The sequence below is a fragment of the Saimiri boliviensis genome, chromosome 18 (assembly GCF_048565385.1).
Source record: "Saimiri boliviensis isolate mSaiBol1 chromosome 18, mSaiBol1.pri, whole genome shotgun sequence".
In the NCBI taxonomy this organism is placed as follows: domain Eukaryota; kingdom Metazoa; phylum Chordata; class Mammalia; order Primates; family Cebidae; genus Saimiri; species Saimiri boliviensis.
Genome location: NC_133466.1, coordinates 24,536,610 through 24,560,438, shown reverse-complemented (window position 1 = coordinate 24,560,438; position 23,829 = coordinate 24,536,610). Strand labels below are relative to the sequence as shown.

Sequence of the window (23,829 nt, the reverse complement as noted above, 5' to 3'; positions counted from 1 at the left end):
CCTCCCAAAGTGCTGGGATTACAGACTTGAGCCACCGCGCCCGGCCGGAAAAAAGTTTTATATGATTTTTCACTCACAGACTAAATTTGCCTTTTATTTTTTATTTTTTGAGATGAAGTCTTGTTTTGTCACCCAGGCTGGAGGGCAGTGGCATGATCTTTGTTCACTGTAGCCTACACCTCTTCGATTCAAGCGATCCTCCTGCCTCAGCCTCCCGAGTAGCTGGGTAGGTGCTATGAAGTCAACTATTTGGTTAAAAAAAAATAAATTTTTTTTTTTTTTGAGACAGAGTTTTGCTTTTGTTGTCCAGGCTGGAGTGCAATGGCGTGATCTTGGCTGAGTGAAACCTCCCATCTCCCAGGTTCAAGTAATTCTCCTGCCTCAGCCTCATGAGTAGCTCAGATTACAGGCATACACCACCATGTCCTGCTAATTTTGTATTTTTTGTAGAGATGGGGTTACACCATGTTGGTCAGACTGGTCTTGAACTCCTGACCTCAGGTGATCAACCCACCTTGGCCTCCCAAAGTGCCGGGATTGCAGGTGTGAGCCACTATGCCTGGCCTTAAATTTTTTTTTTAAATTTTCTTTTTTTTTTTTCATAACATTCTTGTAGTAAGATTTTTAAAAGATAGGTAAATTGACAGTGTTTCTTTCTTTTTGAATTATCCTTATCAAAACTTATTGCTTAGAAATATTTTTAAGCATTCAATAGAAGGTTATAGAATTAAATCTAATACAAATTTAATGAAGCCTTGGCAGAAACTGTCACAATTGATCAGCATATACCCTGCTGACAGTGACTTAGTTCCCAGTGTTTGTGGTAAGCATGAATTAGTGTAGCCTTGCATTTGTATGACATGGCTGACCATATTAGTACATTCTTACACTGCTGTAAATAAATATGTAAAACTGATAATTTATAAAGAAGAGAGGCTTAATTGGCTCTGCAGGCTGTACAGAAAGCATGGCTGGGAGTCCTCAGGAAACTTACAATCATGGCAGGCACGTCTTACGTGGCCAGAGCAGAGAATGGGGAGGTGCTACAAACTTTTAAACAACCAGATCTCCTGAGAACTCACTCAATATCATGAGAACAGCCAGGGGGAATTCTGTCCCATGATTCAGTCACCTCCCACCAGGCCTCTCTTCCAACATTGGGGATTACAACTCAACATGAAATTTGAGCAAGGTCACAAATCTAAACTATATCACTCACCTTTCAGAGATTCTAGCCAAATTCAGTTTTAAATATCAGCTTGCCTCTAGAGACCCTTTACTAGCAGAAACTTATCTAATGTCAGGAAGTTCGGTGTTCTTTAGGGGAATTGTATCAAATAAGATGATACTTGGCTGGGCACAGTGGCTCATGCCTGTAATCCCACCACTTTGGGAGGCCAAGGTGGGCAGATCACGAGGTCAGGAGATTGAGACCATCCTAGCTAACACAGTGAAATCCTGTTTCTACTAAAAATACAAAAAAATTAGCTGGGCGTGGTGGTATGCACCTGTACTCCCAGCTACTCAGGAGGCTGAGGCAGGAGAATCACTTGAACCTGGGAGGCTGAAGTTGCAGTGAGCTGAGATCACACCATTGCACTCCAGCCAGAGCAACAGTGTGATGCTCTGTCTCAAAAAAAAAAAAACAAAAATGATGATACTAATTGTGTCATTGTACTTTTACAAACACACAAATTAAAAATTGGGCATCTCTGAGTGTAGATTCCATTCCTCTGGACCCAAACCCCATCCTGTATCCCTCGCATCTGTGTGCTGCTTCTGAATGGCTGCAGGGAGCTGTGTGTGCTGCCATTATAATAGCAAATGCTTAGTCCTGTGTACATTTCTTTCTCTAGATTTCACCAGAAGTTTGAGTATCACTACTCCTGAACAGATGATTGAAAAAGCCAGAGGGGAAACTGCCTATCTGCCATGCAAATTTACGCTTAGTCCTGAAGACCAGGGACCACTGGACATCGAGTGGCTGATATCACCAGCTGATAATCAGGTGGTGGATCAAGTGGTAAGTTTGATATATCCTTGCTCACTTAGCAGCTGTCTGTGCAACTATCTGATGTGTCCATCACCTTGCCAGTCACATGGATGGGCTGCAGGGAGTGAGGAAGGAAGCCCCCTACTTCTTAGGCTTATGGTCTGGGTGAGAAAGGCACTCGATCTGGTAGAAATTGAGGACACATATGTAATGGAGGGAAATGGATAATGAGTGGCCTAAAGTTACTGAAGAGGAAAAGGTCACTGGAGTTCTTAGAGAAGGTTCAGGGAGGAAGAGGAACTTATGAAAATTTTGACAATCTGGATTTGAGGCAGGGAATAGCAGAGGCCTAGATGGAGTAGGCATGATGCTGAGACAGGAATGTGTGTCATGTGTTAAGAGATGGCAAATAACTGTGCTTTGTTATTAAAGGTTAGACGGAATTGAAATTTTTACACAAGGATTCTGTCAGTAGTAGAAGGGTCATTAGCTATAGTGTAACAAGTACATAATATTACAGTCTATTTTCCTTATTTTTTCAAGTTAAATATCCTGTACAATGCATTTCTTAAAAAACAAAATTGTCTTTTTAAATTAACTTTTTTCTTTGACTTTAAAACTTCCCAGCCTACAAATGAAGTCTTTAGAGCAAAAAATAATCTATAAAATACTTAAATTTTAAAAATACTAAAATATTGTTTCAGTATTTTCCCTAATCAAAGTAATAAGAGTTTAATGTAGAAAACTTGGAAAGCCAAAAATAGCACAAAGGAGGAAACATGCCTAGTAATCTCACCTCTTAGTATAGACATCATATTTTGCCTTTTAAATTATTCCAGAATACTTTATTTAGAATGTTGCACATTGGCTTTGTCTGTCACATTTAATTTAAAAAAAAATATTAATACATTATATTAGATGGGGGAGAGGAAAACAAGTCCAAATATTTAGGTAAATATAGTAATACATATATTTGTAAGAGAAATTTTATATGTACTTATTCATGTAAAAGACGGGGATATTTAAAAGTGGCAAGTTACATTCTTCCATTTAATGGCTGAATCAGTGCAGTTACGTAATTCATATTTTTAGCAAATCCAGTCAGTTTGCCCTTGAAGTTTATCCGGAGGAAATAATTAAGGTGATTTCTCAAGTTGTGAGTAACTAGAGCCACCCCCCGCAAGGATGTAACCTCTTCCCTGATTCTGCTACCAGAATTTCCTTCTGGTTCCCTAAGCAAAATAAATCGAGCCTGACTCATTTTATCACTCAGCCATGTTACCCTATTCACTCTTTCTCTTACCTCCCCCTGACCCTGGCCCTTTCCACCTTCTCTCCCTTCTCTCTCTGGAGGTGCTGGCACCTAGAGTACAAGCTCCTATCTAAGGTCCTGCCGTTCCCTGTTCTTGTGCCAGTGCAATGCCTATCCCTCTTTAGAGCCTAGGACTTTGATCCCCTGCTTAAGACAGGGGAAGCCTTGGATGCATATGGAGAACATGGGTTTTTAGTGCTTCTTGTCAGTGAAGCTTGTGACAAGGTTCACGTAGAGACCCAGAAGCACAGTATGCCCTGAGCCATTAGTGCGTCTGTTAATGGGACGAGAACCTCAAGTCTTCTATGCTGAGTGAGAAGCATGGCTTTGCTGTCTACAGGAGTTTTAAGATAAATGTCAAACTGGGACTGGACTTGGAGTGACCATTTCTGGGTTAAAAACCTAGCTTCTAACTTAAAACACAGTCATATCAGGCCAAAAGAAAGGTAAAAGGGTTAGGGAGAGATTGATGCAGAAGAGGATGTACGCATATGTAGAATTTAAGCTACATATGTTAACTGAGCCCCTATTTCAATATATTTCAGCTAGTAGACAGAATGGTTAAAAACTAGGAATTGAAAGACTGAGCTGGAGAAATTTGCATTGTTATTCCTTGTGTGATCTCTTTAGACAGCAGTTACTATAAACTGTGTGCTTGGGCAGTATTTTATATACTTAAAACAACATAGTAAGGTGAGAATTATCATACACATGAAAGGAGGAAATAGAGGCCCAGAGATTTTCATGCCCAGAGTCTCATAGCTAGCAACAAATGCAGTTGGGATTTAAACCCAGGTCACTGACTCTCAAACCTGAACTCTCCTGTGCTGCCTCCCATATTTCATAAACCTGTTTCCTCACATGCAAAGTAAGAACAGATATACCTAGCAACCCAGGGTCATTATAAGAATTCAGCGAAATACCGTATGCACAAGCATTTCCTAAGCATGTAAGTGATATTGAGATGATAGTTATGTACTGTGCCAAGTTAGATGGATCTGGTTTGCACCTTTGTTGTGTGACTTGGCAAATGCTGATCAGTGAGAGCCTCTGCTTTCCTCAGCCTAAGTGTTCAATGTGCACAATGCCATCATCCTGCGGGATTGTGAAGGGGAGTCAGTGAAGACATGTAAAACTGCATGGTAAATTCCCCGTTTCTTAACTAATATTTATTACATTGTTTTCTGGGAAGATATGAAGATAGCTTATAAAATAACCAACAGTAGGAATGCAGCTTATTTCTCAAGCCCCCCTTAAAAGACTCCTAACGTGTGTGTGGAGCATAACGAGCTACTGGAAGTACAACAGGTTGAACTCTATGACCTTTCACAACAGATAAATCAACTACTTTTTTAATTTATTTAACAAACTGGTACTGAGCACAACCTAGATGCACACAGTTCGTATATAAATTAAAGATCTTTGGTGGGTTAGGGTGGGGTCAGTGTGGTTGGGATGGAGATGACAGAAGAGAACCCAGGTTCCTCCACTCAGGAAGTTTCGACAGAATAAACCTGGAAAACAGTATTCTTGGATGACATTTATTCTGATTATACTGCCCGTAATTAGCACTCAGGTAAAAGAAATTATCTGTAGGACATAGGCCGTAGTCATGTTTCCTGATTATTATTTGAGTTTTGGCATCACTGCTCTTTGGCCCATGGCTCTCATAACCAGAATGAAGAGATGAGCAAATATAAAACCTTATAAAATGTGTTAAATTAATGTTAGAGATTGTTAGAGATTATTACTACAGTTCTCTTCCAAGAAAATATTCCAAACACAGATTTTGTTTGCCCTCTAAATCATCCAGCCTTTAGTAATTGCCATCAAAGGCTATAAGCATGGTTCAGAAAACTCAGTGGATTAGGCAATGGTCTTTGCTTTAGTTACAGAAGATTCATTCAAAGTTCTTGTTAATCTGGGTACACATATCTTAAGAGGTTTATTGTATGATTTTATCTGTTAGAGTCTAGAACTCTTAAGTAACTCCAACTTAGTATAATGACCAAACAAAGTTTTTTGGTTTTTGTTTTTCTTGTTAGGCTCCACAGACAAATTATGATAAGCCTTTTTTGGGGGCAGGGAGCAGTAGGTGCTTGATTTTGTTACAGTTGGTTGGCAAGCTACAGCCTCAGAGGCAGATGAAAAATAGTCTATCAGAATGAGCAGGTCAGGCACGGTGGCTCACACCTGTAATCACAGCACTTTGGGAGGCCAAGGAGGGTGGATCTCTTGAGGTCAGGAGTTTGAGACCAGCCTGGCCAACATGGTGAAATCCCGTCTCTACTAAAAATACAAAAATTGTTGGGCATGGTGGCACGTGCCTGTAGTCTCAGCTACTGGGAAGGCAGAGGGAGAGAAGTACATGAATCTGGGCGGCAGAGGGAGCCAAGATTGCAGCATTCATTGCACTCTAGCCTGGGCCACAGAGCCAGACTCTGTCTCAAAAACAAAACAAAACAAAACAAAATGAATGAGCAAATCTGTGTTCTTCCCAATCTTACTAAATTGCTCTCTAGTACGGTATAGGGCTTTACTACTTTATTCTGCTGGGTCTTGGTTTCCCCATTAAAAATGGAAGTTTGGGACTGTACCCAAGGATCACATTGATTCCTTTCTATTTATTTCATTCTGTGATTTGGATACTTTTAGGTTTCTCCATAATACTGTGTTCTTTTTCTTTTTGAGGGGAGGATTCTGTAGCAGTAGGTGTATCTAGAGCTCCTTTAAGAGACAATTTTTTTAAGTCTGTTTGTTTTTCCCCCCGTCTAATTTTGGCTTTCTTTTAGATTATTTTATATTCTGGAGACAAAATGTATGATGACTACTATCCAGACCTGAAAGGACGAGTGCATTTTACGAGTAATGACCTCAAATCTGGTGATGCATCAATAAATGTAACCAATTTACAGCTCTCAGATATTGGCACATATCAGTGCAAAGTGAAAAAAGCTCCTGGTGTTGCAAATAAGAAGTTTCAGCTGGTAGTTCTTGGTAAGTTATTTTTATTTGTCTTAATAGGTTACTGAGTAACAGGATGATTAGTCATAGTACTATAGTAGCAGCATTTGTATAAGACAAAGCTTAATTTTTTAGAATAACAATTTTAAACACTTGAAGTACTTCTATGTTGGGTAACATCAAATATAAAACTGGCTTTTGTTTTTGGATAGGAAAAGTAAGAAGTGATCAGCTTCTTTGTGAAATTCATGAGTTTGAAAATCAGTGAAGGAGTATTGTGGTATGGAGGAAGAACCCTGAGGCAGGACTTAGATCTAGGGTTTTTCCTTGTCCTCAGAATTTGCCCTGAGAATTGTGTAGAACCTCATTATTTCCTTGGGCCTCAGCCTACCATTTGGTATTAAACCTATCAGATCTCATTCAATTAAAAAATGTTTGTTATGTGTGCTATAGCTTTTACCCATATTACCCAAACAATAAATAATGTTTTTATGGTGAATAATTTGAGCATTTTTAATGGAGGTAAAGAAATATGGAAGAAGAGCCGGACGCGGTGGCTCATGCCTGTAATCCCAGCACTTTGGGAGGCCGAGGTGGGTGGATCACCTGAGGTCAGGAGTTCAAGACCGGCATGGCCATCATGGTGAAACCCCATCTTTAAAAAAATATATATATATATGAAAGAAGAAATATTGAATTCACGTTAAGGCCATTAGTCATCACATAGTTATTTAAACTTCTTGGCATCATTTTTTTTTTAATCATCAAAGCGAGTAGATGAGACATTCACTGTGATACCTTATAGGTCTCTCTATGATATTTAAGAGGGAGATAGTGTAAACTGCTTTGTAAACGGTCAAGGACTGCCACTTTCTTATCCTTTTTTAGATTCTGTGATGTCTACAAGCACTCTTAATCCCTTTAAATTGAGAAACTGAAAGCTAATAGTTCGTAAATGTATTCCTAAAACCATACTGTGGTGAACTTTACACAAATGGCTACCATGTAGAAAAACACAGCTGTGTAGCTCTCTATTTTATGACAGTAAATTCCACTGTTCTCATGTTTTAGGGGATACTTGGGGATTGACTTTTCATGGGAAAAGCTGATTCCTAGAATTGTCTAGGATGACTGGAAATAACTGATCTGGACAGGACTCCCATATCAACATTTACCTCATTCCTTCTGTTTAGAGAACTGATTAGGGCTAGGGTAGAATATTTGAAAGAATACTCCTTATTTTGGTCTTAATTTATCTTATCTGAGATGGAGTCCTTGTTGCCCGGGCTGGAGTACAGTATCACAATCTGTGCTCACTGCAGCCTCCTCCTCCTGAGTTCAAGCAATTCTCCTGCCTCAGCCTCCCATGTAGCTGGGATTACAGGCATGCACCATCACCCCTGGCTAATTTTTGTATTTTTAGTAGAGACAGGATTTCACCATGTTGGCCAGGCTGGTCTTGAACTCCTGACCTCAGGTGATCCACCCACCTTGGCCACCCAAAGTGCTGGGATTATAAGAATACTCTCTAAAGAGCAATGTTCAAGATGGCTTGGGCACCCAACACTTAACTACTCCTCCTAGGAGTAGACCTAGCACTTAACTACTTTTCCTAGAAACTAGGAGCAAGAGTGGGGATTTTTGTATACCTTAATGGTAAATTCATGGGTTGTCTTGGTAGATAAGACAGTCATCTGCTGGCAGCATCATTGAGTGGGCACCTGAAGGGATCCTGGCGAAATGCATCATTCTGAATCACACTAACTAAAAATATTTCTTGTGGTGTAAAAGTAAGGGAATCTGAACAAGGAACCAGAAAAAGAAATATGGTAATGTTGGAAATTCGAATTTTCTGTGACTTCATTGAGTAAACATGGAGTAGCTTTTCTTTTTTATAAATGTATAAGCAAGTAAAAGATTAACACCTGGTCGGAATTCTTACCACATACCCAGGAATTCCTGAGATTATAACCTTGCCTATACTTTCTTCTAACACTGCTCTCCAGAAAGTATTGAGTTGGAAGATATATACAGAATATTAACTGGTCCATGATATATGAAGCAGAAGATACTTGATTATCAGAATTATTTATTGTGAAACCCCTGTTTGATGGGACAGGTACACTGGGATGAATGGGGTTGGCACATATTCCCAGAAGAGTTGTGGTGAGCATATTTGTGTGTTTGTGTATTGTCTGGATCCTGTGGGACCAGCTTCAGGGTCACATTTGCAGTTCTCTACTGAAGCGATCATTACAGCATTCAGCAGCACATATCCCAAAAGGCACCTGAGTTGGGTGGCAGGGATGGCACATAAAGTGGCTCAGTGCACTCATGTCAGGAGCCATGACTGCCCAGCAGTAGGAATGGCCTTTTTACATAAAACCTCCAACCCCAGCATCTCATTCCTGAGAATGGATAAGTGCGAAGCATTGACATAGTTCATCCTGAGTCACTCCTTTCAGAGCCAAGTGAGCCTCAAATTCAAACCAGGGAGAGAGAGAAAAGGGATAAATTGGGGATGAGAGGAGAAAGCGGGGAAGTGATTGCTGAAGAGAAGTAAGGATGACTGATACTCTGATCTGGGCGAGGTTGTGTCAGAGCCAGAGGATTTCTTGTAGCCCTTTTTTCCATGTTTCTAGATGAGTCATGACTGCTCCTGGGAGAAACCACCAGAATTGTATTCTCTTGAAGGTGAGAATGGGATTGAAGTTTATCTATTAGTTTTGCCTGGAAATTCTGCCTGGATAGTCTGGGGCAAAAGATAAGATGAAGTGCCCTCTAGTGACCCAACTGAGTGGTGGTCATTGGAGCTCATTCGATTCACTGGTAGTGGCTCTGCCTAATGCTTTGGTTCTTTTGTGGGAAATCTGAAGTAGCTGCCATCATGGCATTCACAGTATGATGCCAGTTCATTCATTAAGCTTGTGTGTTATATGGCCATTCACCCAAACAGGTGACTGTTAGTCTTCTGGATGTGAGGGGAAGCATGTTGCTATAGCTTGCTCCATTGCCATGCCTGCCTTGCTCTTTCAGACACAGCAAAAGTGTATGTGGATGCAGCTCAGTAAAGAAGCAGCGGAAGTGGGAAATGATAACAAAGAGAATTGATAGAAGGTTACTGTTGTGGCCACATATCACCAGCACCTTCCCCTGGAGCTCTGAAAGGGCCTGTTTATTGAAACCTTTTGATATAAAGAGACAGAGTTGTTTTGAAGAGCAGAACATGCACAGTTAACATTCCTGGACATATGTGGTTACTCACACTGCAGCGTGCCACCAGATCACAGTGGCAACAGTAAGTGTAGCGGCTCAGTCATCACTGGCTTTAAAGGTCCTAAGGGATTTGCAAACCACTGATTTGGGGCAGGGCCCTTCACTACTTTTTATTTCGAAATAATTTTTAGTTTTATAGAAACGTTGCAAAAATACTAGGAAGTTTCTGAGAGTAGACCCATCATCTCATTTCCCCTAATGTTAACTTCTTACAAAATCATAATTATCAAAACAAAGAAATTAACACTGATAGAATACTATTAACTAAATTACAGACCCAATTTGAATTTTACTGTTTTCCAGTCATGTCCTTTTTGTACTAGGATTGCATCTAGAATCCACACTGCATTTATATCTCCTTAATCTCCTCCAGTCATGTCCGGGGGCACATGATATCATGTCCTATTATTAATCGTGATCATTTAAGTTTTATCTGATGGGTTTCTCCACTCTAGAGTTAGTATTTTTCCCTCTGTAATTAAAAACTGTCTTGGGGAAAATACTTTGAGACTATGTTGTTTCTCATTTAAACATTTGCCTTTTGATTTTAGCATCTATTGATAGATTTTTCCTGGAGTCAGGGTATTTTTGAACCAGTCAGAAATTGTATTTCTTGGAAGGATGACATGATAAAAGCATTACTTGTCTCATGTAGAGATTTAGAGTGTATTTCCGGTAGACTGGTGTAGGCCACTAGCATGGAAAGATGATGATGCAGTAATACATGTGTAGAGCGGAGCATTACTAAATTGATGGAATAGCATGTCCAACTGCAACTTGATAGTCACTTACCCTTACCTGAGAAGGACGATTGGTTCTGTTAATGATCATGTAGGCAGATGTTCTGAGGACAGTGGTCAGGTATATGGGAAGCCCAGACCAAGCATTTAGGGACAAGACTTTCTTTGTGCTCTCTTTGTGGTTTTCTTCTGTTCCAGCAGAGTACCATGGGTTAAGAATTAATCTTCCTTGCTTATAGCCATTACTGGAAATTTTTTTTAAAAAAGGATTAATTTTCCCCATGGTATAATGGTTGGATGTTGACATGTAAAAGACCTGTACTTTCTCTTCCCATTGGAAAGTAGGTGGGCCGCTCCAAAGTGTCACTCAGAAACCCATGTAGGTAGAATTTTATTTCATTGTGGATGGTTATAGCGAGGACCTGAATTTCCTAGCAGCAGCTTTAAATAACTCTCCATTATTAGATATGTTTAGATATGTTGGTTATGTGGGAGAAAAGGGATATAGAAAGGATAAGAGTTAGATTTAGAATACCATATTACCCATAGATGTTTGATGCACAGAGCATTGCATCAGTTACTCATTTGCTGCTAATTTTTTCTAATAAAGGATTTACTGGTAGTTTGAAGAAATGGAAGAGAACAAGGCTTATTTTATTGAAGACTTTCAGGATGAAATAATTTGCAAAACTTTACTTAAAAGTCCAACTGATATAGTCTCCATGGTCAGTTTGAAAAGTAAACAGATTTGTTTGGAAAAATCAACAATGCAGTTAAATATATCTGTTGACCCTTATTTTAAAAGTGTTAAGTAGTAACAGATGAAGGGGAATACAGTTAAATTTGTTAAGGAGTTACTAAGGAGTAAGATCACGGTTGACAACCTTAGTTGAAGATACCCCACTGAATATGACAAATCGTGTTGAGCCAGTTTGGGGAAACAATTTGACAATTTCTTACACAGTTAAAATATTTACACTCACCATATGATCCAGCAGTTACTACAAAAAAGGAAAGCATACGCCAGTGTTCACATGAATGTTCAAGCAATGTTCATAATAGTGCAAAACTGTAAAATGCATTTACCTTTATTCATAGTAATGAAAGAATAAAAACTCATTCAGGACTGAAAAAAGGAAAATCAGCTTAAACTAAAAATGAAAAAAAAATCTGTCTTGACATTTATCAGCCTGGAAGGACAGATACAGATAAAGTCAGCTGCAGAATATATGGAAAACATTGTCTCTCCCAAGACTTAGAGCAGTAGCAAAGCATAGACTATTGCTGTCTTCCTAATGGTGCTCCCAGACCTACGCTGCTACCAATCCTCTACTGGAATACTCAATTACTAAATGGCCCTGCCTCCTGACAGCTCCCACTTCCTGTTCAATCCTCATATCTCCTCAGAAACAGCTGATTGAGAGCTGATGGCTACTTCCTTAGAACCTCCTCAGAATCCTTCAGCATCCCTGCTCTTGTCCAGTGGCATTCTGTGGTTCCTCATAATGCCTTCCTCACTGGTCCATATGATTTTCATAGACTAAACACTTGCTCCTTGTCAGTTTGACTAACAAGGCTTTAATAGTAGCCCCCAAACTGGAAACACAGTATTCATTAACGAGTGACTGAATAAGCAAACTTGTGTTATAATAATTCACTGAAATACTAAAATAACTACATATAAAATAAGACGGATCAATCTCAGAAACGGTATGCTGGATAAAAGAAGACAAACCGTATATACTGTATTATTCCATTCATGTAATTCCAGAAGAACTAATCTACAGCAGTAGAAATCTCATCAGTTGCTTCCTGGGCCAGGTTTTTGGAGTCACATCTATTGTAACTAGCATGAGGGAACTTTCTTCGGAGAGGGTTGGAGTGGTGCTTAATGGATATAGACCCATTTATTAAAAGTAATCAATGTACATGATTAACATGTTAACTTTATTGTGTGAATATTATGCCTTATTAAAGTTCAGCAGAAGAGCATGCAATGCGAAGGTGTTAATCCAGGATCGGGGTGAGTTGCAGGTAATAGAGGTAGTCGCTGTCCTAAACAGTTACCCAGGAACACCTGGAATATAATCTCAGATTTCCTTTTTTTTTTTTTTTTAATATTCTTTTTTACATGTGAATTTCCAGATTGTGAATATCTTTTTGACTCAGGGTCTGGTTCTGTCACCTAGCCCAGAGTACAGTGACATGATTATAGCTTCACTGCAGCCTCAAAGTCTTGGTCTCAAGCAGTCCTCCTACCTCAGCCTTCCAGGTAGCTAAGACAACAGGCCATATATCACCACATTCAGCTAATTTTTCAAAGTTTTTGTAGAGAAAGGGTCTTGCTGTGTTACCCAACCTGATCTGAAACCCCTGACCTCAAGTGATCCCCTTCCGCCTTGGCCTCCCAAAGTGCTGGGATTACACCATGCCCAGCCCAGATTTTCCTTTTTATAACCTGCTCTTTGGATGGATTTGAGTTGATATAAATGCAGAGTGTTAGTTGGTCCTTGCTACACTAAATGAATTATCCCTGTTAGTATTGTTGATTATAAACTGCCTGATTGTCAGGGTTATGGCACTAGAGGGGTGTGACTTGGGACATAGTGCCAGGGAGCTACATGTCAAGCATGGAGAAGAATAGCTAAGGAATGGAAGGGGGAGCTTCCTTGATTCTCAAGTGGTCTTTCTGAAAAAAGCAAGTGCATCATCCTTGGTTTTTTCAGGTATGCCTCGTGGAATGGATGGACACCGAGCTATGCCTGAAATATTGCCATATCTACTAACACCGTGGCTGCTTGTCTCTGAGCTTATTCTTTGCTGTTTTGTCTTAGACAAAGCTGAATAAACTGATGTTGATCACTGATTGTGGTCTTTCATTTTTTTGTGAATTCTGAACCCAGAACCAACTGAGTCAGTGGTTGTGCACGATGCTGTAATCGTAAAAGGAAGTTCCATTCTCTTAGGAAACTTATCATTTATTTTCTTTTTCAGTTAAGCCTTCAGGTACGAGATGTTATGTTGATGGATCAGAAGAAATTGGAAATGACTTTAAACTAAAATGTGAACCAAAAGAAGGTTCACTTCCGTTACAGTATGAATGGCAAAAATTGTCTGACTCACAGAAATTGCCCACTTCATGGTTATCAGGTACTGCTGATGATAGTATTTGTACCATGTGCCATTGATCTGGACTAAAATCTAGTAGGGGGTGTGTGTGTAATTTGAGATAGGGCCTCGCTCTCTCTTCCAGGCTCACTGCAATCATGGCTTACTGCAGCTTCGACCTCCCAGGCTCAAGTCATCCTCCCGGAACTACAGGTGCATGCCATCATGCCCCGCTAATTAAAAAAAAAAATTGTAGAGATAGGATCCCCCTGTGTTGCCTGTGCTGTTCTCAAAGTCCTGGGCTCAAGCAGTCCTTCCTTGGCCTCCCAAAGTGCTGGGATTACAGGCATGTGCCCAGCCTGCTTATATATTTCAGGTTCCCAAATGCTTTTCCTCTTCTACATAGAACAATCATGGTTTCCATGGGAATTATTCAGTATTTTTTAATATCAATTTAGTGCCATGTATTATAAATGAAGAGCTATTCTATGATTTCATTTTTTAGGATATAATTAGCTATTTCAGCAGATTTTTTTTTTTCTCCTGAGACAAGGAGTGTCGCTGTCACCCAGACTGGAGTGCAGTGGCAGGATCTCGGCTCCCTGCAGTCTTTACCTCCCAGGCTCAAGTGATCCTCCCACTTCAGCCTCCAGAGTAGCTGAGACTACAGGCATGTGTTACTACACCCTGCTAATTTTTGTATTTTTTTGTAGAGATGGAGTTTCTCCATGTTGCCCACATTGGTCTCAAACTCCTGGGCTCAAGCTCTCCATCCACCTCGGCCTCCCAAAGTCCTGGGTAAATTGTAGGCATGAGCCATTGCACCTGGCTGATTTTTTTTTTTTAATTGAGAAATGTTTATGTTTATAACTTAGTGGCCAAAGTATAATAAGAGTTGGATCTTTAGTGTTTTGCCTAGATTGAAAATTCGGCAATTTACCCATGGTGTGTCTATAAAAGAAAATCTGTGTGACACTAAACTAGAAAGTTACAAATTGGTTGAATCTGTTCACCTATTTGCTGTAATTGACTTCTTAGTTTAAACCGATTACCAGGCTCCACCCCGCCATCCAGTGCATTCTGGACTTTAGTGGGCTTTCTCTCTGCCTTTCTTTTTTTCAAGCTAAGAGACCGATCTGGGAGACCCCCTTTGACTTCTTTTTGTATGTTTCTTCCATCTAGGGGAATAAAATAGGTTTTCTAAGTTTTCCTGCTGCATGAAAGATCCTTTGTGGAACAGGATAGTTTTTATAGTCTGATGTGCCCCAAAGTGGGTTTGCAGCAGCAACACAGTGGACCAACACCCTGCTTCAGCTCTGAGGCTCTGTGGTGCAGGGGATCATGATCACTTTCACATTGATACATGTGAACTGGAAGCATGATTCTTTGAATTCTGGAGACATCTGTGTGGCTCAGTGCTAGTTTGTTTGCAGCTAGCTTTGATCTGTCCTGCTTTTAACTGCTTTGTCAAACTTGGTAGGGGCTATGTTTACTAACAACTGAGAGTAATACATACTGTAAAACTGAGTTTCTTTTTTCTCCTTCCATAGAAATGACTTCATCTACTATATCTGTAAAAAATGCCTCTTCTGAGTACTCTGGGACATACAGCTGTACAGTCAAAAACAGAGTGGGCTCTGATCAGTGCCTGTTACGTTTAAACGTTGTTCCTCGTAAGTATCTTCTTTCACTTGGTGGTTTTCTTTCTGTTATCTTTATACCATCTCCTTTAGTTCAGTTAGCAAGTGTGTATTAAGGGCAAGGGGGACACAGACTTTGATCAGAACACTGGTTTGATTATTAGCTTTTCTAGAAAAAGATATTTTATTTAAAAAACTTCATAATTGCAATGATATATTAAGAAGGTAAGAATTGTCAAATCAACCCTTGTACCGTACTTATAAGTACGACTAGCTCAGAACATTCTCCTATGCTAACCAAGATAGCTTTGAATATTAAAATCTTTCAGACAGGTTTTATCATTTTTATGTTTGAAATAGATTATACAGTTCAGAAGAAAGTTCTTTTTTTATGAATTTTTCCCCGGATCAAAAAGACTAAATTATTTGTCTCTTAAAGTTAATACATGTGATGAAATCAATCTATAAATGTGTAGCCTACCTTCAATATCTATACATGTGTATTTTTTTTTACTATTAATTCTTATTAACTTCTTATTTTTAGCTTCAAATAAAGCTGGGCTAATTGCAGGAGCCATTATAGGACTTTTGCTTGCTCTAGTGCTCATTGGTCTTATCATCTTTTGCTGTCATAAAAAGCGCAGAGAAGAAAAATATGAAAAGGAAGTTCATCATGATATCAGGTAATTATGTGAGACAGGAGCTGACTGATGATGTATACCAAGTATGTGTCATGTCTCTAAAGCATTAGTTCTCTTATTAACCATCCAAAGCAGCTTTCTTAGGAGAATGGATAAAAGCTTTGGCCCCCTTTTCCTCAATGCATTTACTGTTGTTGTTGTTTTTTTGTTTTGTTTTTTTGTTTTTTTGAGATGGAGTCTCGCTCTGTCACCCAGGCTGGAGTGCAGTGGCATGATCTCGGCTCACTGCAACCTCCACCTCCCGGGTTCAAACAATTCTCTTGCCTCAGCCTCCTGAGTAGCTGTGACAACAGGCGTGTGTCACCACACCCAGCTAATTTTCGTATTTTTTAGTAGAGACGGGTTTTCACCATGTTGGCCAGGATGGTCTCGGTCTCTTGACCTCATGATCCACCCACCTTGGCCTCCCAAAGTGCTGGGATTACGGGCATGAGCCACCGTGCCTGGCCAAGCCTTCAATGAGTCTTAATGTCTCTGCTGGTGGAAGGTTTTGCCTCAGTGTTGATGACCACTGGTTGATCAGGATGGTAGTTACCAAAGGTTGGATTGGCTGTGGCAATTTCTTTCTTCTTTGGTTGTTGGGTTTTTTTGTTTGTTTGTTAAGACAAGGTCTCGTGTGCCCAGGCTGAAGTACAGTGATACAGTTATGGCCCACTGCAACCTCTACCCCCTGGCCATGGATATGGAGAGCCAATTGAGTTCTTTGTCAGTGTTTGGAATGAAAACTCTTATGCTTAAATTCCCAGCAAACTTAAATCTCTAGTGTTTTCAGCTAAGGTTTTAGATAACTTTAATAGAAAAAGAATTTTTTCTTTTTGTAAAACAAGTTTTTTAAATTTTTAATTTCTTTTTTTTTTTTTTTTTTTGAGACAGAGTCTCATTCTGTCGCTCAAGCTGGAGTGTTGTGGCATGATCTCAGCTGACTGCAACCTCTGCCTTCTAGGTTCAAGCGATTCTCATGCTTCAGCCTCCCAAGTAGCTAGGATTACAGGCGTCTACCACCACGCTGGGCTAATCTTTTGTTTTGTTTTGTTTGAGACAAAGTTTTACTCTCTTGCCCAGGCTGGAGTGCAATGGTATGATCTCAGCTCACAGAAACCTCCGCCTTCCAGATTCAACTGATTCTCCTGCCTCAGCCTCCTGAATAGCTGAGACTACAGGCGTGTGGCACCACACCTGGCTAATTTTTATATTTTTAGTAGAGATCGGGTTTCACTTGTTAGCCAGATGGTCTTGAACTCTTAACCTCGTGATCTGCCCACCTCGGCCTCTCAAAGTGGCTTACAGGTGTAAGCCTCATCCTCCCAAAGTGCTGGGATTACAGGCGTGATTAAGATACAAATATATCTGTAGGTGTTAGTGTTTTATCAACTGTAAAGTGTTATGTGGCTGTAACTAGGTTATCTAGACCAGTGATACTAGAATATGAAACTATTTGAGACTTATGCTTTGTAAGACAACATTCTAGAATCAGCTACATTTGTGTAAATACCATATTTCATTAAATGTGAAGTTGTAACTCATTAATCAGAATGACAAATTGGGGACGCATACACAGTTTACGATATGGCTTGTTCTTTTTCCTTTTTTATCACACACACACACACACACACACACTTTTTTATATGCTTAGTATTTTTTTTCTTTTTCTTTTTTTTTTTTTTTTTGAGACAGAGTCTCACTCTTGTTACCCAGGCTGGAGTGCAGTGGTGTGATCTCGGCTCACCGCAACCTCTGCCTTCTGAGTTCAGGCAATTCTCCTGCCTCAGCCTCCTGAGTAGCTGGGATTATAGGCACGCGCCACCATGCCCAGCTAATTTTTTGTATTTTTAGCACAGATGGGGTTTCACGATGTTGGCCAGGATGGTCTTGATCTCTTGACCTCGTGATCCACCCGCCTCGACCTCCCAAAGTGCTGGGATTACAGGCTTGAGCCACCGCGCCCAGCCTTATATGCTTAGTATTTAAATATAGGCCCTTATCCATGATTCATAACTTGCATAATTGTAGGTTTTTAGAAACGTATTCTCTTGACATGTATTGGGGATTCTGTCTTCCAGGGAAGATGTGCCGCCTCCAAAGAGCCGTACGTCCACTGCCAGAAGCTATATAGGCAGTAATCATTCATCACTGGGATCCATGTCTCCTTCCAACATGGAAGGATATTCCAAGACTCAGTATAACCAAGTACCAAGTGAAGACTTTGAACGCACTCCTCAGAGTCCGACTCTCCCACCTGCTAAGGTAGCTGCCCCTAATCTAAGTCGAATGGGAGCGGTTCCTGTGATGATTCCAGCACAGAGCAAGGATGGGTCTATAGTATAGAGCCTCCGTATTTCTCATCTGTCCTCTCCATGTTTCTTTCCTTTTTTTTTTTTTTTTTTTTTTTGATATATAAAAACCTATTCTGGTTTAAATTTTGTTACTAGCCTCAAAATATATCAAAAAACAGGAACTGTAAGAAATATATTTAAAAAAATATTTCTTTGGTTATATTGAAATAGTTACAGGCATTAAAGTTGGTAAAGACAAGTTTACCATCTGAAAAAGCTGGATTTTCTTTAAGAGGTTAATTTTAAAGGTTTCTGAATATCAGTACCTAAGTAAGATGTAGCACTTTGATTATGAAATCATAGGTGAAGAAATTGGTTAACTTACTTGCATATCAAGTTGATACTTGAATAGCCATCTGAAAGTGGTACTTTATAGTTTTTACCATTATTTTTAGGATGTGTATCTCATTTATTTATGGCCCAGCAGTCTCCCCCAGATTAGTAAGGAAACATCCATAACAAAATTACTTATGTATGTTTGTGCTTGTTTTTATAGTTCCTTTGAAAACTCTAAATATGCTTGAAATAAAACATAGAAAATACTACGGTGGTTTAGAGATTACTAGTTTTACTTTTAAGTCATTCATAAACCTTGTCTATGCAATGATTTCTTAAATATTTAGTTGATAGACTGCTACAGGCAATAGGGACTTAGCAAGCTCTTTTATATGCTAAAGGAGCATCTATCAGATTGAGTTGGATGGAACATTTGCTGTCAGCCCCATAGGAGATGACACTAGGTGCAATAGCAGGGATAGATTTTGTTGGTGAGTGATTCCATGCCTTGAGATCTGTGGTGGTCTTCAAAATGGTGGCCAGCCAGATCGAAGATGTAGTATTCATAGTTCCCAACTAAATAACTGGCTTTCCACTTTAGGTGATATTTTTCTTATTAGAAAAATAGTATAACTCATTTATCATTTGACAATTATAGATTGAAATTTCCTAATTTATTCTAAATTTTAAGTGATTCTTGGTTTCAGTGCTTTACGTTGTTTGTCGTTGTTTTTGGATGGTGTTACATATTATGTGTTCTGGAAACATGTAATCGTAAATTTACTCTCTTGAATACAATCCCTGGACGATATTTTTATCATAAATGCAGAATAATCAAATACATTTTAAGCAAGTAAGCGTCCTCCATCAATTCTGTATTCCAGACTTGGGAGGATGTCCAGTTGCTGTTATGTGACCAAACATGTCTTTGTATAGTTCCAGCAAACCAAGTTGAGCTTTGAAAAAGTTTGAGTCTTAGTTTTGTGAAAGTGATTTATTCTTCAAAAAAAAAAAAAAAAAGATAAAAAGATAAGAAAGAAAAAAGAGTAAAGGGAATACTCCTACCTGCCAAATGTGTTAAATATCATTTTAGGAGAAGAAAGTGGATTTATTGTATTTCCCTTAAGATTGTGAGGAAGTGTGGATATAGTAGAATGAGCCAACAGTTTCTTTATAATAAATACGGTCTGCAATAAATTATTTCACTAGCTCTAAAACCTTTCCCTAGATTTTAGTAGGGAGTTGGTTTCTGTTAATATCTTTGGGTGCTGTGGTGGTAAATGCTACATTATAAATGGTGGCATGTATTTACAATTAGAGTATTGTGTGTACACTTTTTAATGGGAAACTTAAGCTGAATGTGTAATGGATTTGTGTATACTTTTACATATTTGGAAGCATTTTAAAAATAGGTTTTAACCTTACATAAAATTGCTTTTATACTTATGTTAACATTTTCATCTGTGCCTTTTGGGTGATTTAATTTCTATTATGAATTTCTGGTGCCTATGAGCTAGCTATCACCTACCTGAAAGGTGCTTAGAGGTGAAGGTACTGTTTCTAAAAACACATCACTGTGACACCTTTCTATCCTCACATTTTCAAGCTTGCCCCTTTTCTGTTCTTTGTGGATGTAACTTAAATGATTGTGTTATTCATAAAGATTTAGAAATTTCAGTATCTCCAACACTCTGGCTATGTTTCTGATTTTACAACAGTATCTATTTTTGAATGTCAGGTGTTTGACCTGTTTTATATGAATAAAGTTTATTTAAAATACTATAAAAATAAGTAAACAGAACACTAATGATGAAGTTTTGGTTCTTCCTATTCCTGACTTTCATATAATGAACATTATCCTATTGATCTAAGTAGAAGTTGTCATAGAAAGTGGACATATATAGCTGGGCACGGTGGCTCACGCCTATAATCCCAGCACTTTGGGAGGCCAAGGTGGGTGGATCATGAGGTCAGGAGTTTGACGCCAGCCTGTCCAATATGGTGAAACCCCCTTCTCTACTAAAATATGTATATATATATATATATATATATATATATATACACACACACACATACACACACACATAAATTAGCTCGGCATGGTGGTGCGTGCCTGTAGTCCAAGCTGCTCGGGAGGCTGAGGCAGTAGAATCACTTGAAGCTGGGAGGTGGAGGTTGCAGTGAGCTGAGATCGCACCACCGCACTCCAGCCTGGGTAATAGAGCAAGACTCTGTCTCAAAAAAATTTAAAAAAAAAGAAAAAGACTTTCCTTCCTTTTAATTTTTTTAATAAGAATACATGAAGAGCAAGATTTTCTTCCCTTATACTTCATATTTTAGAGGACATTGTTTTATAGGCTTATGTCTTACTATAAAATTCTGTCAGCCAAACAGTACTGCTAAATTTTCAAGTAGTTCTCATGGATAATTTCAGTTGAACCAGAGATCAAATATTTGCTCCCAGATTACTATTGGTAATCAAGTAGTTGAATAAAAAATTACTAAAGCATTTCAGTTAAATAGCCAAATAACATCAATCAAGTGCAGTACTGCATCTTAACAGCAAAGCCATTTGGTTCTACTTTGTAACTGAGAGACTTGATACCATCTCTTTAGGTTACGCAGGATAATTTCAAGAGAAATGTTACTGTAGAATGTATAGTTCTGTACTTTTTTTTTTTTTAAGAGATGAGATTTCACTATGTTTCCCAGGCTGGTCTCAAATTGCCGGACTCAAGAGATCTTTCTGCCTCAGCCTCCCAAAGTGCTGAGATTACAGTTGTAAGCCACAGCATCCAGCCAGTTCTGTACTTCGAATATGGAGTGGTTTACAGCTGTTTTCCTTACTGGCAATCTTAACTAATATTACTCCCTTATTAGAGAGCCTCTCACTCCCCCAACCCCCCAAAAGTCTGTTACTGATTACAGTAACCAATTATTCTGGACAAATTGCTTCCTTTTAATTTGAGCTATCTGCCATGGGCTTTATAAAATGGAAACACGGCCTCAGTGTATCTTAGGGAGAGTTCGATTGAAAAAATCCAAATCACTAGCCATATAGATTATGGATATAAAGAGATACCTGATTTTTATTAAAAAGATAATTTTTAAATTTAAGAATTAATCTTGGAAATTTGGAACAAGTCAAGGGGCAAGTAAACATTTTGATTAAATATAAAAGAAACTCATTGCATGAAGTTGACTATCAAATTCTGTGATGTGTGGCTTCTTAAAAATATTCCCAGTGTCTTTGGTGTGTGTGCAGCATGTACATTTGATGTTATGTGAGTGTTACGAGTTTTTTCTTCTAATTTTCACTTCAGCAGTGTTTAGGGCTTTCAGATGCCTTATTCCAGTATGAACAGAAAAAGTCCATATTTATGTGGTTAATGCTTTGATGTATCACATAAAGAGTAGTTTGTAGAAAATGTTGGCACAGTTTTAACTTCTTAGTGGCTTGTGGCATTATATATTATATATATGTACATATATCTTTATAACATTCCTGTGTTTAGTAGTGTAAATGTTCTGGGCAAGTTTTAATATATTGAATGCCTTTGGATATTCCAGCAATAAAGGCATTATGTTCTGCAACAGGATTTCTTACTCATTTGCCTATTTTAACACTAAAATAGGCCATAACTGAGCACAAATTCCTTTTATGAATGTTAGATAAGCAGGGAAAAATAATAAACAAATTTGTGAATTGTGGTTCTGTTTATTTATCTTTAGGGAGGGCTGATCATTTATCTTATAGCAGAGAACACCAGCCTCTTATTCATTAAAATCAAGTTTTATAAATTATTTTATAATTTAAGAATACAGTACACATCAGTTAGGTTTGGTTTTGGTCATTGACACTAAAAGTTCCGTCAGAGAAGAACTTTTATGTTTTCTGCTAACTTATTTAATGACACAAGTTTTAAGAGAACCACAATTCATTGATTCACTTATTTTTGTCCCTACCTGTGAATTTTAGTGATAAACACACTTGTACTACTGAGAAAAATATTTTGACACTTCATGTGTGCAAAGTATAGAATTGATAGTGTCAGTTTCAGATTTTGTATTTACGATTTCTGGCTTATATATCCAATGGTGCAGATTATAAAATTTGTAAGAACAAAATTTGTTAAGAAAAACAACTTGCTCTAGTTTTGTGACCTTGTGTACTTTTGAAATAAAATCAAGAAAGCAGTTCTCTGCCTCATGGTGTGGCTTTATTGTACCTTTTATGCAATGTCCACTAAAGCTTCAATATTTTATTCCTCCCTGCTTGCCTGTATCAAGGTTTCCTTTTCCCCATGCATCCTTTAAATAGAAAGAAGAAAGATCACTACAATCATATTAATACGTCATTGAAAACATGTCAAACATGCATACAAATACCTCCCTTTCCTGTGTACTTATATAACAGTATATAATATTTGGGGTTGAAACCTCCAAAGTTCTGTGATCATTTCAGAATTTATAGTATAATCTCAAGCATTTTTCAGATGCATTGTAGAACGTGTGTATATATGCACACATATGAGGCTAGGAAGTCAAAAATCAAGGCACTGGCAGATTTGGTGTCTGCTGAGGGCTTGCCTTCTGTTTCAAAGATGGCGCCTCTTGCTGTATTCTCACATGGCAGAAAGGAGGAAAGGGGGCTTGCTCTAGCCTCTTTCCTAAGACATTAATGCTATTTATGACAGTGGAGTCCTTATGACTTGATCATTTCCCAAAGGGGCTCCGCATCTGAGTGCGATCACATTGAGTATTAAGATTTCAATATAATGGTGAGATGTGTTCTTCTAATATATATCAATATAAGAATCTTAGAGAGGCAGAGATATTTGGACCAAAGTAACATCTTGTTATGATTTAAAAGTATTTTCATTGACTATAAATGTTGATTTCAGGAAAAACCAAAAGGGACTATTGATGCTACTGTAAGAAGCACGTTGAGGAGTATTTTGTTTGTACTAGGGTTTCTCAGCCTCAGCACTGTTAACATTCTGGGCTGCATAATTCTTTGTTGTATGGGACTGTCCTGTGCATTGTAAGATGTTTGGCAGCACCCCTGGCCTCCACCCACTGGATATCAGTAGCACCCTGGCCCCACTCCACTATCCCCACAACAGTTGTGAAAATAAAAAGTATTCCAGACATTACCAAATATCTGCCCTAGGGTCAGAGGCAAATCGCCTCCTTTTGAAAACCACTGGTTTATACTAATGTGAAATACCCTACTTGGAGATTAAAAGGTAAAGAGCACAGGACTTAAGAGTCAGGCATGTTTAAATACCACTTATCACTAGTTGCTTCACTTGCTTCGGTTTCCTAGTGCTTAAAATGGTACAAAGTACCTACTTCACAGGGGATGTTGGAAGATTTCAAAGAGATAAAATCGGTATAATAATGAAAGTTTGTATTTATCCCTAATAGCTGGGATGCTGATAATGATACACAAACTTTCAAGGAATCGAGATTACAGTAAAATA

General features: G+C 38.6%; 1 protein-coding gene across 2 annotated transcripts in view; it reads left to right on the top strand.

The window, feature by feature from the left end:
* Positions 1 to 23,829, top strand: part of CXADR (CXADR cell adhesion molecule) — a 66,641-nt gene that overhangs the window by 24,223 nt on the left and 18,589 nt on the right. The window contains exons 2-7 of one of the 2 annotated variants that reach the window (XM_039480459.2): positions 1,857 to 2,023; positions 6,098 to 6,302; positions 13,280 to 13,435; positions 14,944 to 15,066; positions 15,578 to 15,716; positions 17,795 to 17,978. In XM_039480459.2, the coding sequence (XP_039336393.1) occupies positions 1,857 to 2,023; positions 6,098 to 6,302; positions 13,280 to 13,435; positions 14,944 to 15,066; positions 15,578 to 15,716; positions 17,795 to 17,978 (974 nt within the window). Of the gene's footprint in view, positions 1 to 1,856; positions 2,024 to 6,097; positions 6,303 to 13,279; positions 13,436 to 14,943; positions 15,067 to 15,577; positions 15,717 to 17,794; positions 19,395 to 23,829 lie in introns of those variants that run through there. The other variant, XM_039480458.2, reaches the window with a different exon arrangement.